This window comes from Artemia franciscana, chromosome 19, assembly GCF_032884065.1.
Source record: "Artemia franciscana chromosome 19, ASM3288406v1, whole genome shotgun sequence".
NCBI classification, from domain to species: Eukaryota; Metazoa; Arthropoda; class Branchiopoda; order Anostraca; family Artemiidae; genus Artemia; species Artemia franciscana.
This window is the reverse complement of record NC_088881.1, coordinates 26,762,639-26,782,142: the sequence shown is the minus strand read 5'-3', so window position 1 is coordinate 26,782,142 and position 19,504 is coordinate 26,762,639. Positions and strand designations below refer to the sequence as shown.

At 33.3% G+C, this 19,504-nt stretch overlaps 1 protein-coding gene across 1 annotated transcript in view; it reads right to left on the bottom strand.

Annotated features, from left to right (window-relative positions):
• Nucleotides 1-978: 978 nt before the first annotated feature.
• Nucleotides 979-19,504, bottom strand: part of LOC136039497 (inhibitor of growth protein 4-like) — a 53,046-nt gene continuing 34,520 nt past the window's right edge. The window contains exons 2-5 of the mRNA XM_065723285.1: nt 17,617-17,855; nt 10,141-10,249; nt 5,364-5,635; nt 979-1,148 (exon numbers count right to left, since the gene is read on the bottom strand). Coding sequence (XP_065579357.1) covers nt 1,047-1,148; nt 5,364-5,635; nt 10,141-10,249; nt 17,617-17,855 — 722 coding nt within the window. The 3' untranslated portion in view covers nt 979-1,046. The remainder of the gene's footprint in view (nt 1,149-5,363; nt 5,636-10,140; nt 10,250-17,616; nt 17,856-19,504) is intronic.

Sequence of the window (19,504 nt, the reverse complement as noted above, 5' to 3'; positions counted from 1 at the left end):
AAGAAATCACCATATATGTCCAAGTTTTCAAATATAGACAGAAAACCAAATAGCAATACAAGTGACACATAAACCCAAATGAATAATACAAGTCACACATAAACCCAAATGAATAAAAAGCCAGCAAAGCCATATAGCCAGAAAAAAAAATAAATCGTCTAATATTGCCAGCCTTTGGAAAAAACATCAACACATATTAATGTTTATTTTTGGAGTGAAAGAACGATTTATTTATTATTATTATTATTTAGGTGCGCATTTAGATGTAACATTTTCAAATTTTGAATTAAACTGCTCGAGACAGATCATAAAAATCTCAAAATCAGTCCTTTGCAAATCCTTTGTCTTGTCTCGCGCTAAGCTGAAAAAAACTTACAAAGAAACCGGTTTGTTCTCAAATTTTACGCAGCATAAACTACACACACACACACACACATATATATATATATATATATATATATATATATATATACCACCCCCCTTAAATTGCCAAACAATCATTTTCCGGAGGGAAAAAACGATCTAAGTTGGTCATGACTTCGTAGGAAAATTCGTTTCGATCCTTATTTTGAAGAAAAAAAAACCTGAATGTCACAAATTTGCCTTTAACCTCGGATTGCACTCCCAGCCAAAGACAGAGAATCAGGAGATCAATATTTCTTATAAAAAGTAAAACTTTGCATCTGCTTTCTTAGTTTGATTTGCTTTGGAATTTTTTTAAACTAGCCTTAAAATGCGCTATGGAGACTATTGGTCAGAATGCTAAAAAGGTGGAGTTACGAATGCTCAGATGTCCAATACCCTAATAGTTTTACTTTCTAAAGGGAATAAAATAAGAAGAATTACGAAATTTTTTTTTACAAAAGAACTTAAAAAAATCGTCTTTAAACAAGTGACGCTCGGTCCCCTGCTACCTAGCCTCGAAATGATAAACCTAATCTATGCGAAGGATGAGCAGACAGTTAATCCTAAGACCAATAAAACTGAATATATATATATTAAAAAAGATATAAATGGACACGATAAACAAAATAATTGATAAATTGTTACTTCTTTTTTCGATCAGCTGAGCACTTGGGGCAGAACCATTTCCCTTTCGGCTTTGTAAAAAGACCCACACAAGCGAAATGAAACCATTCAATGGGGCACTATGGAATAAAGGAAAAATTAATTAATAAATAAGTAATATTGATATAATAAAATATCAACAAGTAAAAAACATTAGTAAAATATAAAAGGAAAATTCATTATTGAATTCAACATCCAATAATGCCACAACTAAAACAAAAGATTTGTTTTAAATCCTCGTTTTGTCATTGTTCGTCGAGAATATTTAATCTCTGTTGATATATATGTTTAGCAAGACATAAAGAGTCTAAACGCCATCGCTTTGGATCATTCGTGGTGCGCTTATAGAAGAGGAAGTCAATTATGGAGACAAAAATCATTGCGCTAAAACATTGATGTCTAGCTAAGCACTCGTGTGAACTCTGAACTTAACCACCATTGGCCTGAAAACTATTTATGTGGTATTACCTATTATTATCAACTACTATCTATTTTTATATATATAGATACCAATTATCAACTATTATCTGTTTGTCATCAACTAATACTTTTTTCAATATGTCTATTTGTCATCAACTTGTTTTTTTTTTTTTTTTTTTTTTTTTTTTTTTTTTTTTTTTTTTTTTTTTTTTTTTTTTTTTTATACGTATGAGGTAAGAAACCTTTTTTTAACTACCACATCTTATACATACAGTTTAAGAGGAAAGAAAGTCTTAAAATAAATCAAAAAAACAAATTTGCCCATTAGGTGTTTCTAATATTTATTAAATTCTAATAATTTATTGATTGATTAATTATTTTGATCTGTGAGGGTATGGGTTCGAGTCCTGGTGTCGCTGGTTGTTTGGTTTGAAACGGGGGTCATTAGCATCACTCTATAAGCTCAGCCAGAGTTGACTCAGCTCTAAATGGGTACCTGCAGAAATCTAGGAAAGGTAAACAGGAAGGATGCGCAAAAGCAAAGGGTGGCTTGCCCCGAGCCTTTTGTTGCACTTCCTGAAGGGCTAAGAAACGAAGATCAGGACCGGCAGTACGGACTGCGAAGTTCAATGCCGCATTTTTCATCTTTTTTTTATTGATTATTAATAATTATCAAATAATTCCTTAAGATTTTTTTTTCTCCTGGAATTCTCCGAGCCTAAGACGCCTGTAATAACACGTGTCTAATAGTTTATGACGTGTCTAATAATGACAGGCCAGAGTGAATGCCGTTAAAAGAGGTGATTGTGTAGATGAAAATTAAGTTATGTAAGTGAAGTAAAGCAGAGGTAATAGTGTGTAGCACGAGTTGAAAGTGACATGTTCTACAAGAAATATGACAACATCCTAGTAAAGGCTGAAAACAATAGCATAACAAATTGGATGTTTTTATCTGTTGTTCTGAAAGGGTATATGTTTTAGAGCATTTCATTGACTACAGATACATTAGTCGTTGCCAGTGTTAGAATAGATCTATTATTTAGTAACTAAAACCCGGTTAATAAACAGCCAAGTTACTAAACTCAGTTAGAAACGGGGAATAAATGGCAGTAGCTTTAGTTTTGTGTAACTTTCGGTTGAAGTTTTCCCTAATTTTCGGAGCTTTTCAGAATGAATACAGTTCATAAAAGAAATAGAAAGGAAATGGTAACACAAAAAGAATAAAAGAAACCAGTAGAATACAACACATATACGACCTTCAGAGAAACCTACAATATTATCGGCTACTAAGCAAAATTGATGATTTGATGATTGAAGTTGATAAACCCAGTTAGAAACCGGAAATAAATGGCACTAGTTTTAGTTTTGTGTAACTTCCAGTTGAAGTCTTTTCCCCGCTTTTCGGGGCTTTTCAGAATGAACAGAGTTCATAAAAGAAATAGAAAGGAAATGGTAACACAAAGAATAAAAGAAACCAGTAGAATACTAACACATATACGACCTTCAGAGAAACCTAGAGAAACCTAACAGCTACTGAAAAGTAAAGTTGATGATTCCCAAAATAGATTAGTACAGAAGACGGAGGATCATGGTTGTAGCAGTTCCAAAATTATCAGTAGCAGAATTTCTAAAATTTGATTTCAAATTAGATTTTTTGGGGGCTAAAGTTTGATTTTCTTCACAATTTTTTAACAACGACTCCAGAAACACAAGAACAACTATGGAAAAATTTCCAAGGCTGTCAGTAGCAGAATTCGACAGAATTTCAAAAGCTGCCGACATTTTAGCAGCACAACTTATGTCTTGACAGCTTTTATTTGAGCAAAAAGCATTTTTATGTAAAACTGGTATCTTCAGACACTATCTGCCAACAAATTTAAAGACTGCCAAGAAGCATTACTACTTTTCTACGGCAATTTTTTCCCTCCACTCATAAAACAAAAATTGAAAATTAATTTTAATAATTTTTTTCTTTAGCTCTCAAGTTTATCAGACTCTTCGATGATAATCCTATGTTTTATTCTATATTAACCATTATGCAAAAAGACAAGACATTACGAGGGAATATAAAAAAAAACAAATCTTCTTAGTGTGAGGTCCCTAAAATATCCTTTCAATACTTTGTTTATATCCTTTTTTCCATCGCATCCTTCTCAAAATTTCTACTTCGACATGAACCAAAAAGTTTCCAAAGAGCGTAATTTAATTTGTTAATGATGTAACTATTGATAATTAAATAAATGGTATTAAAAAAAGCGCGGACAATAGCCAAATCACGGACACATAATCATGAGTACTATGAAGACGTGAAGTTCTTTGTAATGCTAAATATTGGATTAATAATAAAAATAATGGAATAAAAAAATTTATTTCTCCTTTAAAGTCTGTTTGTATGATTGATCTATAGCTAGAAACCTTTCTTCAAGCGTCATTGCATCAGCAGATAGGAAACTTGTGGTTTAAGCGATAAAAAAGAAAAAAGATGATGTTTTTTTTTCAAAATTTTGGAAATGCTCGAGGTCCCCTTATATTATACGAGCTTGGATCGCTGCTTTGAATGGTTGAATTATCCCACTGATTAATAATTATAACAACAAAATTCTTCAGAACTTACAAACTTTGCCGTCAATACATCAGAACCAGATCAAAAGGACCTTTCTGTCCACAGATAATTCAATCTAATCTTTATAAAGAAATAACCCTTTTAACCTTCTAGTCTATACAAATTTTTGAAAACGTGAATTAATGTGTTTCTGTCACCCAACAAACACATTAATGTGCTTCACAAGAAAGAAAATTTAAAAACAATTAAAGGTTATTTCATTTCGACAGGTTTCAATCTTCTCTTTATTGAGAACATGTTTATCCCTTACACCTCATTAATTGAGTAAAGTAGGTCATAGCACATCGAGGTAAACACAGCCCACATAGCCAAGATGCTAAATAGCCTAGAAATAGGATCCGCCAATCTTTGGGCCCTTTGTACCAATTTATTGCCCAAATATTTTTAGTTTATTATAAGTTTAGTTTAGTTTATTATTAGTTTATTATAAGTTTAGTTTAGTTTATTATTAGTTTATATATTTATCATAGTAACAAAAGACCCTCCACCCGCCCTGGAGTAGTTTGAATGGATTATCGGCTACTAAGCAAAATTGATGATTTGATGATTGAAGTTGATAAATCCAGTTAGAAACCGGAAATAAATGGCACTAGTTTTAGTTTTGTGTAACTTCCAGTTGAAGTCTTTTCCCCGCTTTTCGGGGCTTAACCAAAAGAAAACTTTCTATAATGTTGGGATTATACGAACATTTAAAATCCCGCCTTTTCTTCTATGTTGCTTACAAGAAAAATCTTTCCAAATATTTGAAGTTTATTTTAAAGGATAACAAAGTAAGAAAACCTCCACCCACTCTTGAATAAAAACCAAAAAACTTACTAAAACGTTAGGTTTACATGCCCATTTCAAATTCCGCCTTTTTTTCTATATTGTTGATTTTATTATTATTATTCTTTTCTTCTATATTACTTATTTTCTTTCACTGAAATAAAAAAAAAACTATAAGGTAAACAAATGACAAATACAAGATAAAAACAGGTTATCAAGACACTACAAGGAAATATTTAAAACAAAATTCTTCTTACTGCGAGGTCCCTAGAATATCCTTTTACTACTTTATTCACATCCTTTTTTTACTTATTATTTGTTTTCTTTCACTGAAATAAAAAAGATTTTATTACTATTATTCTTTTCTTCTATATTACTTATTATTTATTTTCTTTCACTGAAATAAAAATAGAGAACTATAAGGTAAAGAAATAAGAAATACAAGGTAAAAATAGGTTAGCACAGCTAAACAAAGGAAGACACTCACGTCAGGATTATCACACCCAATCATTTCTCCATAAGAAACCTGATGACATAAACAATAAGTTGGCTCATTTGGATCAACAGGCATATCCAAAACATCTGCAGGATGAGCAAGAGAAAGCGCCACTCCATCTACTGCAGCAGCAGCAGTCCCGCCTTTTTTCCCTTTCTTCTTTTGACTTATTGGTATCAATTCCTCATCCTCTGACATGGCTTCTGCTCTACTAACACGACCTTTCTTCTTTTTCTCTCTATCAGCGGTTTTCTTACGGCCTTCTAAAAAATAAATAAATATCTTTTAACAGTAATGATACGTAAAAACGAAAAATAATTCAATAGGATTAACGATACTGCCATGACGTGGGTTTGACCAATCGTTCTTAAAAAGTCACCAGCCAACAACTACACACACATTTCTAGAACATTCACTTTCTGGAGTGTCTCATTTTGGCAGCGCTGGCATATCTCACTATGCCAGCGTTGAGCTTATAGCACAGAGATGGCCAAGCTTCACAAAAGCTAGGACTGAATTCCAATAATCTCTCGTTATGAGAGCCAACATAATAAAGTAAAAGTAAAACAGACATTAGAGTAGTAAAGGAACCAACTAGAAATATAGTAAATGATAAGGAATATTATCAAATTATAGAATTTTATATGTTTTTTTTAACTTTATTACAATTTTAATGAATTATCAAAAATCATTTAATTTCTTCATTTCTTTCAGACAATACGAATTCATTTTCAGTAACTAAAAACACCGGAAATGATTCCACCGGAAAAACAGGAAAGCCTGGAAAATCTCACACAGTATAAAAAACTAAACACCTGACAAACCTTTTGAAGTAACCAGGACCAAAAGAGAAAAATGACTAAACACGTTAAATGCCGTTCTTTTGTAATTAAATGAAATGCCAAAAATTAAATTTTATTCTTTCTGTACAGGTTACATCAAAAGGTTTTCTTACGCTTAAGAGGAGGGAAGTTTTTTTTTGGGGTGGGGGATGGATTTTACAAAAAGGACTTTAAAAGTGAAAGAAAAATTCCGGAGGGGGTGTGGTCAAACCATGAAGCCCTCCCTCCTTGGATACGCCTTTGGGCATTTGGCCGAAATATTTGCCTTATATTGTCCAACTGGAAACCATCCACGTTTGCTTTTGTCTTTTTCTAAATTAATTTATTTTTTGTTCTAATTTTATGTAGTCCAAGGATAATGAAGTAATTGTCCAAAAAATCTGATATAAGAGCGAGGGAACTTCCCGTCAATCAGGGCCAGGGCGCATTTGAAAATAATCGTTTCCCAATAAATAGCGTCTTTTTTTTTACTAATAGTCAATACTTACAAATCATTGGTAATGGAAACTCTGGAACGTCAATAAAAAATTGACAAATCATTTATTACTGTATGAGCTAACGTAGCTTGATTCCAGGAATAACCACTACCATAGCTGCTCACTTAAAATGACAAGAATATCAATCAAATGTACAAAGTGGTTACGTTTTAGATCCATAGCAATATTTAACTTATTTTTCAAGTCTTAGTTTCAGGCACAGGTGAGTGGGAGTGTAAATTACAAATATTTATCATTGCCAAACAATATCAATTTTCTATTTTTTTAGTGACAAAACAGCTTTTATGGCTTTAGTTTCAAGATCAGCAGCTTAAGAAAAAAAAAATGAATCCCATAAATTTTAGGAACAATTATGATTACTTGATGAGAAAGCCTATTAATTCAAAATTTAAGTCAAAGTCAACGTACCAAACAGGGATAGATTACTAAATACTCATTCAAAAGAAGTTGTTATCACACACCAACGTAATTAACCGAGACGTGTCCGTAGTTGGGGCGAGGAACGTGTCTTTGAATCCATACCCCTCACCCGTATTTGGGTTTTTCAATATATACTTAATATGTTTGTCTATTTTTTTGTGGTATTTTTGACGTCCATTTATCACATAATTACTTTTATGAATATTATTACTTTTAAAAAGTAATATAATTACTTTTAAAATGTCTTATTCAAATAAATCGTATGTCAATCCACCAAGTCACTTTCAGGAATACATGACTTCATTAAATGATCAACAGTGCGAAAGAGCGCTATCTATTAAAAAAGGAATTTATTATAGATGACACTGATATTCAGCTCACAAACAGTGTTTAATGTACATTGTTAATATTAGCAATGAGTCACTTTAACACAGATTTTCAAATTACGACATGAGGATAGCTGGTGCTTAGAGGGTGTGGGGCATTGGACAAACTGAATTTTGAGAGACCTTTGACGCTACACATCCCCCAATATTCAGACAATTACATCGTTATATTTAGCCACACTGGAAGTCATCATAGCAGACATTAGGGATATTTAGAGAATCGGAATTATACCACTGTGAAATGATTTTCGGTTAAAAACTGGAGTGACAAGTTTTCGCATTTTTGGTAAAGATAAACACCATCTGTAGATGCCTTATTCATTCCAACTTACTAACACAAACAGGGAATAACATGGGGCAGGAGCGTAAAAGGCTATGACTCACGCATTGAATCTAAAGGATAAAAATTTGAGTGATAGATAGATAGATTGTAGCGAAGCTCCAGGTCTTATAGAGAGCATTTATCTCTTTTTTTTTCAACTGAGAACATTTTTATAAGTCAAAAACTTAAACTTACCAATAATTAAACTTGCGAGCAAGTTTAAGCTGAGACTATGATTACTAGATCATGAACTAGGCCCCGTTCTATAATAAAATTTTAAGAGAACTATGCGCGGGCCTAGGGTGGTCGTCTTTTTTCGTCACCTCCTAGCGCCGGCCTCCTAGCGCCGGCCCTGGACTTGAGTGTTCCGGAAACATTTAATCTATTTTATACTCTACCTTAAACAAGGAAATTGGCTTAAGCACCCACGAAGAAAATGACCAAATTTCAGGAATAAAATTTGTCTCTGATATAAAGCCCTTTAGAAGCCACCATCACTTAAATTAAATCCTATTAGACGGTATTCTTAATCAGAATAGATGTATCCATCTTTCTTCTTGCTGTTGATTAAATTTAAAAAAAAAGTTTTTTTTAACTGAAAGTAAGGAGCGACATTAAAACTTAAAACGAACAGAAATTATCCCGTATATGAAAGGGGCTGCCCCCTCTTCAACGCCTTGTTCTTTGCAATAAAGTTTGACTATTTCTCTCAACTCTACATTTTAAAACAGTTAAAATTCTAACAGTATATTCAGGGATCCAAATCCTATGATTGGTCAGACAGTGAGAGTAATAAGGTTGAAAAAGGCACGCCGCCGGAGAACTAGCCACAAAAGGGTTTCCATTAAACGACTCAACATATATAAGCTCAGTACCAAGAGACCTTGGTACAAAGAAGGACAGTTTTTTTTTTTTAATCTTTTTCATAAAACAATTTTAATTTCATTTTATTCGCTGTAGAAAGTAAAACCATTAGCGTATTGGAAATCTGAGCATTCGTGACATCATCCCCAGAGCCGGCTTTAAAGCTTTGACGTCCAAGCATTTTTGCTGCTCTGTTTACACGAGATTTCTGGAGAAACCCCCGAAAATTCGGCGATAGTGAAAACAGAACAGGACACAGTTGATGAGCCCAAAGTAATGAAAGAGAGAGGTGATACAGAACTCTAGACTGCCATTTCGAGATACATCTGATGGTTTGCAAGTGGCCACGTAATTCCTGTGCTGTTTTAAAATCACTGTTCTAAGAATAGCCTACGGATTGTTCTGGGAACCCGGCTGACTGTCCGTATTTCAAACAGTAGGTTGTACGAAAAGTGTGGTTCAATCCCGCTTTCTGGGGGCTATAATGAAAGAAAGGTTGAGATAACTAGGCCACGTTCTACGGATGAAGGATGACAGATTACCGAAGATTGTCCTTTTTGGCCAACCGTCTGGGGCTACACGGAAAGCAGGTCGTCTTTGTCTGGGTTGGGAGGATGTCATAAATAAAGATTTAAAGGAAATGGGAACTTCCTGGGAGGGTGTAAAGAGGGAGGCTTTAAATAGATTAGGTTGGAGGAGGAGCGTGCGTAGCTGTGTTGGCCTCAGGCGGCTTGGTGCTGCAGTGAGTTATTAGTAGTAGTAGTAGCAGTTCTAAGAATATGCGGCGCGGCGGTGCACTGCACCAGGTACTCTTGACGATAAATCAAGTTAGCCCACTTTTTCTAAAACAAAAAATCACTCAGTGATAATTTATTGCACCTCCTGACATTGTGCGCCCCGAGGCCCGGGCCTCTTTGTAAATCCAGTCCTTATCACCTCTATGAAAAATGTTTATATAAAATTAATTAATGCCCTAACGAATTTTCGAACAGTTGTAAACTATCTAGAGTGCTTTTTCACGCCAGAGAATGAACAATGAAGCTCGGTCCCGTAGTATTATTGTTGTAATTTTCCGGCCGCTATGCGTAGTATTTGATGGGAAGGAATCAAAATTCCGAGATTCACTTCACAACTAACAAGCAGGAAGTTTTTCCTTTAAAAGTTCAGAATCAACTGGTTTGTCAACAAATAAATTGCGTTTTGAAACTCCTCCTACTTATACTCAAAGTTTTCAACCTTCAGGGGTCTCTAATTTCAGTCATCAAACGATTTATGAAAAATATTTAGGGTTTGAAAGAGGGAATCAAATTTTTGCAAAGCCGTATCCTATCTAGTTTGTTTTTTCACACTGGAAAATGGTAGTATGTAGTACCTTATCAGTAAATAGTACTACCTTGCAGCCTACAACATAAAACGTTAATAAAAAATATGACTTACTCTGTGTTACCGGGACCTCTTCCTCCTTTTTATTTGCTTTGGCACGATCTTTAATTTCTGATTCAAATCGAGCTAAGTCTGAGTCGAGCTTACGTATATGTTTGTCAACCTGAAAGACAACAAACAATGAATGGAAATCAAAAAAACATTAGAAAGCATGATAACATTTTTACACAGCAATTTTTTTTCCCATTTTTACATATACGCAAAATACGTTGCAACGTTGGCCCGGAAAGGTTCGGCAACTTTTTATTTGTACGAATGGCAGTAGCCAAAAAACCTTTTCGATTCAAGCATTTCTGTGTTTAAATTTCGAAAGTGAGAATTTTAAAGTAAGAGATATTTAAATAAAGTATTTTTTAGCACTTTTTCAGAAATCACTTTTTTAACATTAAAGCTATTTAAATTATAAATATTTAAATATTAAAAACCATTAAAGTTATTTAAACTGCACAATAAATCATTTCACCACTTTCTGGTAGGTGAATGATTTAGCCGCTATTGGCGATGACGGTTCAGCCGTTTATTGACTAATCATAGTAAATATGTTACGGTGAAAGACCGTAGAAATTATTCTACATTTCATCGAGGAGCAGCTTTTGAAGAAACATTTTGCGCATCCCAGTTTTAAAACATACTTTTCCTTAGCAGATAATTGAAGCTTACTCTGTTATAGATAGATACTTTAAAAAGATGTTTTTGAAATCATCAAATCCCTTTGATAGCACAAGTTTGTTTTGATTATTTACATCTATTGCAGGGCTTCTTAAACTATGGGTCGCGACCCCATTTGGGGTCACGTAGCAAAATTATGGGGTCGCCGGTGATAAAATACAATTTAACAAAAAATGTTTTTTAACTTGTAAAATTACTGTTATAAAGAAAAATAACAATCATCGTAGATAAATATATCTTAAAATCTTCTGGTTCGAAAAGACTGTCTATTCCGATCTATTCCGATCATTATAATATTTTGTATAAATTTACTATGAATCAGAAAATGTTATAGAAATGTATAAAAAATGTAGATTTATTTTTGTCAATCTCTTAAAACCGAAATATCCTGATAAATATTATCAAAAAAATTTCTAAGTGTTATTTCGAAGAAACTATATAAACATTTAGTGTTATTTTCATTTAGCCATTGTACGATTGTGAACACAGTGCATGTTATTCCGAATTAGTGAGTTTAACCCTTTCGCGACCGACGGGACCTTACAGTCCCGGCATGTAAAAATCCTTTGGACGCTTCTTAATTGATTGATAGCACCAGAATTGAACGATGTGCTTCAGGATGCTGTTAAGGTCATAAATTTGATTAAGAACCATGCCCTTAACAGTCGCTTATTTTCAAATATCTGTAAGGATACGGATTCCAACTACACAACTTTGTTATTACATGCAAAAGTAAGATGGTTGTCAAGAGGTCAATGTTTAAAAAGATAATTGTTATTAAAGGACGAGATCGAAATATTTTTAACTGAGCGAAAATGTAGATTTGTTGCTTTTTTTTTCAAAATGACTTTTGGCTATCCAAGCTGTGTTATTTGTCAGATATTTTTGCGAAGTTAAACGATCTTAACTTGTCTCTTCAAGGAAAAAATTGCGATATATTTACTTCAAATGATAAAACTGAAAGTTTTATTAAAAAGATCAGCATTTGGAAAAGTAGGGTTCGAAATGTTTTCCAGTGTCGACAGTTTTGTAATTGAGAAAATTCATTGTAAAACTTTTATTGCAAAAACTATTGTAGATCACTAAAAAGCGCTAGAAATACAGTTCCGGATATATTTTATATTAAATATTGATTTACAAAAAATAGTTTGGATTCAAAAACCGTTTTGGATTGGCATAAGTGAGATTGATCATCTGTCACTTAAAGCTCAAGAGGAATTTGCTGAGCTTTCGTGTGACTCAAACTTGAAACTACAATTCCAAAAAAGCCCTTGACTGAATTCTGGATCGAAACTAGAACTGAATTTCCCACTATCGCCGATATGGCGTTAAATGTACTTCTGCCATTCAACACCACATATTCATGTGAAGTTACTTTCTCAGCTTTAACACACATTAAATCCTAATGTCGTTCAGTAATAAAAAAATGTTGAAGAGGTCTTACGTCCAGCAGTTTCAAACATTACACCAAGATTTGATTTGTTATGCACTAAAAAACAGGCACATCCATCTCATTAAATTTTTAAGGTAAACTTTAATTTCATATTTACCACGCAAATACTTAGATATATTCGAGACAATTAAGACGGTCAGAATCCACTTTTGTTTTGGAAACTATAATAAAAACATTTCTATAACATTTTGTGCAAATTTCAATTTTAAATTTTTATATGTTTCAAAACGAATTCTAAATTTATATATTTTCATATGCATATGTATATTGTTACCTAATAAATATATCATCAAAAAAATATTAATTTATTTTGCTTTTATATTTGTTGGGGTCGTTAAGAAACTCGCAATCATAAATGGGGTCTGGAATTATGAAAGTTTAAGAAGCTCTGATCTATTGGAATGAATATGAATTTGAGAAAGGCTTAGAAACAGAGTAAGATAGGAGAATATCTTCTCCCCTAAAAAAAAATCGAAACAACAACTAACAAAAGAATATCTAAACTCTAGAGCTTTGTACTTTAGAGACTGTATTACTGTACAAACAAATTAGAATGTACTTCAGAACCCCTCCCAAGTTTTCCTACCTTGTCCTCACATTTTAATTTGGATCAGATAAAAAAAAGGGTCAAAACAAAGAAGATTATGGGTTATTAGGGTAAAAATTAGGATATATCCTTAATAGAAAAGGACAAAGAAGACTATAGATAAAATATTATAGTAACTTTTTCATTCTTTAAAGGCTAACAGTGAACCCTAAGCATTGATAAATAATTCCAAGAACTATATTTACTCAAAGTAGAAACTCCAAGATTAATAAGGAAGTAAAATTCACTCCGAATTTAGCATATTTAGATAGTTTCTTCAGATGGGGGGGGGCACCAATCACCTATGTTCTAGAATCACAACGTCTTTTCAAAACAAACACTAAAATTAAGTAAATAAACAGAAGCACAATTTTAATCAATTATTTCTAATTTTGTATCAAGTAATGTTTTTTATCACACCAAAATATCTTTTATAGTTCTTCTGTCTACCATCAAATAATTCCCTAAATGCATCACTTTCTCTCTAGATCAATCCCTGTTTATTTATACATTATTATAAAATAAATAAATAATAACACATAAGTAAATATTATTATAAATAAATACCCATCAGAACAAGACTAATTCAAAACACTTCTTATTATAGTTTATTAAAATATGGATTTTAATTTGAAGGTCTGTGTTTCTTTCGACTAAGCCCGAAACTCACTGTAAGTAAGCTGATTCTTCAGTTTTTAAACTCTTTTTAAAGTCTAAATAGGAATAAATTCCCGTTTTGAATAAACTAGCAAGAAATAATTACTATTATTTATACTAAATTACCAAAGGGAGTGGCGCATAAAATTTATAGTTTCAGGGTTGGCCACCTAGTAAACTACATACCAAAGAAAGGTTTAATATATAAAAGCAAAAAGTGAGAAAGAAACGTGAAAAATATTCTTCCCATACTTTTTTGTGTTTCCCTTTACACTTTTTAATGGGAGAGCCTTCTAGCTCTTCTTTGGTAGTCTTATCCTCCAGCCTCATAGCAGTGAAGATCTGCAGCGTTACTAAAACATCCTTTTAGTTATGATTAAGTAAAATAATAATTTTTCTTTCAACTGAAAGTAAGGAGCAATATGAAACTTAAAACGAACAGTAATTATTTTGCATTTGAGGGGGCTGCCCCCTCCGCAGACCCAAGCTTTTTATGCCAGAGGGTTGAAGTTGATTAAAACACTTCCGATTCAAGGTCAACGGCCCTTGTGCTGTCGTGCAAAACTAATTAGTTTTGATAGTAGTTGATACATCAAAAGATTTTGGCTATTTGGGATGATTTCAAATATATTAATTTTGTTTTTGTTTATTATTACCCATAAAAAGCTACGAGCGTTAGAAAATTTGCCTGATTTTTGATCAAGGGGGAAAACACTTCTGAAAATCAGTCGATACTAATGTAAATTATACGATCAGATTCAACATATGAAAGAAACCTACTGTAGAGGTTTCAAGCTCTTATCTGATGCGTTTTTTTTTCTATGTTGATCGTGTCAGAAAAATGGTCCTTGAAAAATTGGTGAGGGCTTATTCGAACAGAAATCAAAAGTTCAAATGCCCTTTTTAAGTGACCCAAAAGATTGGAGGATAAGTATCCCCCCACACCTCTTTTCCCCCAGAGACATCCAGTCAAGGTTTTGAGAGCCATTTGGTTTAGTATAGTTGAATGTCCAATAAGTATACTTCTGGGATGACATGAACCCCTACAGCCCCTTGGGGAAATGGCTGTAAGCTATGCTATTTGCCCATTGTTTATATATAATATCTGTTATTCGGAAATGTACATAAATTCGTTGGAAGGAATTTTTTGTAGGGGGGGGGGCACAGGGAAAACTTCCCGTGTGAAAGAAAGTTTATGAGGGGAATTTTAACAGGGGAAAAGGGGTTGAGGAAATGTTTTTTTCTGAAGTTTGATTTTCTTCACAATTCCTTAACAACGCCTCCAGAAACACAAGAGCCACTGTGGAAAAACTTCCAAAACTGCCAGTAGTAGAATTCGACAGAATTTCAAAAGCTGCTGACATTTTTGCCACACAACTTGTGTTTTAACAGCTTTTTTTTAGCAAAAAGTATTTTTATATGTACAAATTGTATCTTCAGACAAAATCTGCCAACAAATTTAAAAACTGCCAAGTAGCATTGCTACTTTGCTACCCCATCTTTTGCACGGCAGCACAAGGGCCGTTGACCTTGAATCGGAAGTGTTTTAATCAACTTCAACCCTCTAGCATAAAAAGCTTGGGTCTGGGGAGGGGGCAGCCCCCTCAAATGCAAAATAATTACTGTTCGTTTTAAGTTTCATATTGCTCCTTACTTTCAGTTGAAAGAAAAATTATTATTTTACTTAATCATAACTAAAAGGATGTTTTAGTAACGCTGCAGATCTTCACTGCTATGAGGCTGGAGGATAAGACTACCAAAGAAGAGCTAGAAGGCTCTCCCATTAAAAAGTGTAAAGGGAAACATAAAAAAGTATGGGAAGAATATTTTTCATGTTACTTTCTCACTTTTTGCTTCTATATATTAAACCTTTCTTTGGTATGTAGTTTACTAGGTGGCCAACCCTAAAACTATAAATTTTATGCACCACTCCCTTTGCTAATTTAGAATAAATAATAGTAATTATTTATTGCTAGTTTATTCAAAATGGGAATTTATTCCTATTTAGACTTTAAAAAGAGTTTAAAAACTGAAGAATCAGCTTACTTCCAGTGTGTTCGGGCTTAATCGAAAGAAACACAGACCTTCAAATTAAAATCCATATTTTAATAAACTACAATAAGAAGTGTTTTGAATTAGTCTAGTTCTGATGGGTATTTATTTATAATAGAATTTACTTATGTGTTTTTAAAAAGGGCACTAAAACTTCCGACTTTCAATCAAATGAGCTCCATCTAATTCAAAGTTTATACAACCACTGGTTCCAAAAAAACCTTAAAAATGCCCAGAGGCATAACTTACACCCCTTACCCATGGGCTTTGGGGGATTGTGTCCTCCCTACAGACATGGTTATATGATTTTGGAATGCCGGGAAAAGAGAATGTCAAGGAGTGGGGAGGGGGTTATTTGCTCTCCATCATGTTTGAATCTTAAAAGAGAACTAGAACTATATATTTAGTCTTCAAAGGACCCTCTACTAAAGTTCACACATCCACTTCTTTCATAAGAACCTTATATGTCCCTTGGGCATAGCCAGGCTCTGGAGGATTTTTCCAACCTCAAAGGCCTTATTATATGACCTTTGGGCTATTTTTGAACAAGTGGCTATATCACAATTTCATAAGATGCATTTGTGGAAAATACAACGTGGGAGAGGGGGGGGGGAGGGTCGCCCTCTGATCTTTTTAACTCATAAAAAGGGCACTAGAACATCTGGGTTCCATAAAATGAGCCCCCACTGGAGTTTTTACAACCACACTTGCCATAAAAATGTGATTTTCCCTCAGGGCATAACTTACAACCCTTGCACTGAGGGCCGCGTATGGGAGGGGGGGGGGGGTGCTATCATCCTCAAAGACACAATTTCAGTACCTTTCAACTACGCTGAAAAAAGGCTATCTCGAAATTTTGATTAGATGTGTCTTGGGAATTGAAGGGCATGGAGGGAGACTTGTTGCCATCCATCCACTTTTGACTATTAAAGAGGGCACTAGCTTTTCCAAAGTCCAATCAAATGAGCCTCTTTCGAAGTTTCTATGACAACACATGGCCATCACAGAATTTCTGTCAGATGCGTTTGGGATCAACACAAAGTAGAAGCAATACGGAAATTTTTCTTCTCTAAGACAGTAGAATTCAATTTTGAGGATATTTCGGTCCTATGTCCAAGGGCCATCTTCAGCACAACACCAGAAAAAAAATATATATAAATATATAAAACTTACATTAAAATGTAATAATTAAAAATAACAATGTTTTTAAAAACTTTTTAAAACAACACTTACATCCATACTTCAACGAAGTTTTTAAAAACATTATTAGTTTTATTTCTCACATTTTAATGTAAGTTTATATATATATATATATATATATATATATATATATATATATATATATATATATATATATATATATATATATATATATATTTTCTTGCGTGGTGCTGAAGACGACCCTTGGACATAGAACCAAAATATCCACTGAATTGAATTCCACTGCCTTAGGGAAAAAAAAAACAAAAAAAAAACCTATTGTTTCTACTTTGTGTTTGTTTGGAAAATACAATGTGTTGGGGGGGGCATCCACCCTCAGATCACTCTGAATCTTAAAAAGAGGACCGGGAATTCTGATTATCGATCCAAAGAGCCCCCTCCAAAGTTCATACAACTAGTGTTTCTATATAAACCTTATATGCCCTGAGGGCATAACTTACAACCCTTACCCCAAGGGCTGTAAAGGGTTATCATCCTCACAGACATAATTCCTGGACCTTTCAAGTCCATTGAACAACATAAATATCTCAGAATTTTGATTGGATGTGTTTGGGGAAATGGTGGGCGTAGGAGGGGGGTTAGTTACCCTCCTACCACTTTTGACTATTAAAAAGGGCACTAGACCTTTCAACTTCCGATCGAATGAGCCCTTTTCGAAGTTTCTATGACAACTCTGTCGATACAAAGTGCCCTGGTCTAAGACGAAAAAAAATTGATACATTGTGCCAACATTGCTCTTTACTTAGACAGCGCTATTGCACTGCCTATGATAAAAAGAGAAAAATATACTAAAAAATTGGATAGCTAATAATTCACAAATAAAACAACTTACCAGTTCATAAGTCTGTATAGCAAGTTGAACTTTATCATCACCCAATTCTCTTGCTTTTCCATACTGCTTCTGAATCTTCTCAATTGTCTCTTTTTTCTTATCACCAGGAACATTTAAAGAATTTTTTATAAACTCATTTGACATTTCATCTATGTCTCTTAGCATAGACTGTGCTCGTTGATCTAAATCTCTCATCAGACTAAAATTTCTTTGAAGCTCAATAGGAAGAGACTCAAGACCTGAAATAATGGAACAACTCTTTTGATTGGGAAAGATTAAATCAAAAAAAAAAAAAAAAAAAAAAAAAAAAAAAAAAAAAAAAGGAAAATAAGATAAACTATGGTTTGCCAAGCTTGTATGTTAACCCTCTTCTGATGTATAAGTCTTAGAAATTTTTCCTACAAGCCATATCAATGGTTTTTTCTAAGTATAGAAAATGTATTTACAGATCTTTTAAACCTAATAAATTGGGATTCATTACTGAAACTTTCATTTTCCTAATTGTAACCCCTTTTCAAGATAGCAAAAAGTAGCTAAACTAGAATTTTCTACTTTATCTTTGCCATCTTTCTGAACAGGCCTATAAGTGACATAAAGCCTTTTTTTGGGCTAAGAGAATAAAGTAGCAAAGATAATGTTAGTCTAAAGCTGAAGTAACAGAGTGAAAGAGCATATTTAATTTATATGAAAACAATTTTGGGTCATTTTTTTTTGTTCATATTATTGACTTACCAATAAAGTGAACATGCCACTTGATGCCTTTCTTAAGCTCTTTACAAACAGAATAATTGCTTCTATTGCAAATTCAAATTTAATCCCTTTTTGAGCTCTTGAAAATGACCAAAATATTCATAGTTTTGGCATAAAAAACGCTTAAAATATTGGCTTCAAACTTACTGTTTTATTGAAAATCCATTTATAAATCTAGTATAATTTAATAATTTTAGTATAAGTTTAAATACCACTTTGGACTGGAACCTTGTGGGATATTAAATAAAAAAAACAAGTTTTTTTAACTGAAAGTAAGGAGCAACATTAAAACTTAAAACGAACAGAAATTACTTCGTATATGAAAGGGGCTTCTTTCTCACCAACGCCCCGTTCTTTACACTAAAGTTTGACTCTTTCTCTAAACTCTTTACCCCCCGAAAAATGAACAGACTCATTTTTATGCAATCCCAATTAGGGGGTTAATGCCAGATTTGCCAGATTTTTAAAACATTAAAAAATTTTAGCGTAAAGAGCAGGGCGTTGGTGAGAAAGAAGCCCCTTTCATATACGAAGTAATTTCTGTTCGTTTTAAATTTTAATGTTGCTCCTTACTTTCAGTTAAAAAAACTTGTTTTTTTTTATTTAATTTCTGAACGTTTTTGAATCAATGCATGTTTTGGTTTTGGCTCTCTGCAGAGGAATAATTAAAACGAAATTTGCATATTTTTTTGGGGGGGGGGCGGGGCTAAATGGCTTTCTCATAATTTTGATCAATTGATTTTGAGAAAAAATAGCAGGGGAGGAAGCCTAGTTGCCCTCCAATTTTTTGGTTAATTAAAAAGGCAACTAGAACTTTTAATTTTATACAAATCTTTTTATTAGTAAAAGATATATGTAACTTATAAATTAGCTTATGTAAAGAAGTTTTGTATTCTCATGTTTTTATTACATATATGAGGGGTTCGCCCCCTCGTCAGTACCACGCTCTTCACACTAAAGCTTAAATTTCGTCGAACTCATTAAGAATGACCCCTGAATCAAAAAAGCTGTAGAATAAATAGTTGAACTTACTAAAAATACTTTAGCGTAAAGAGCAGGGTATTAGGAGGAGGTGAGCCCCTAATATGGGTAATAATTTCTGTTCGTTTTAAGTTTTAATACTGCTCCTTACTTCCAG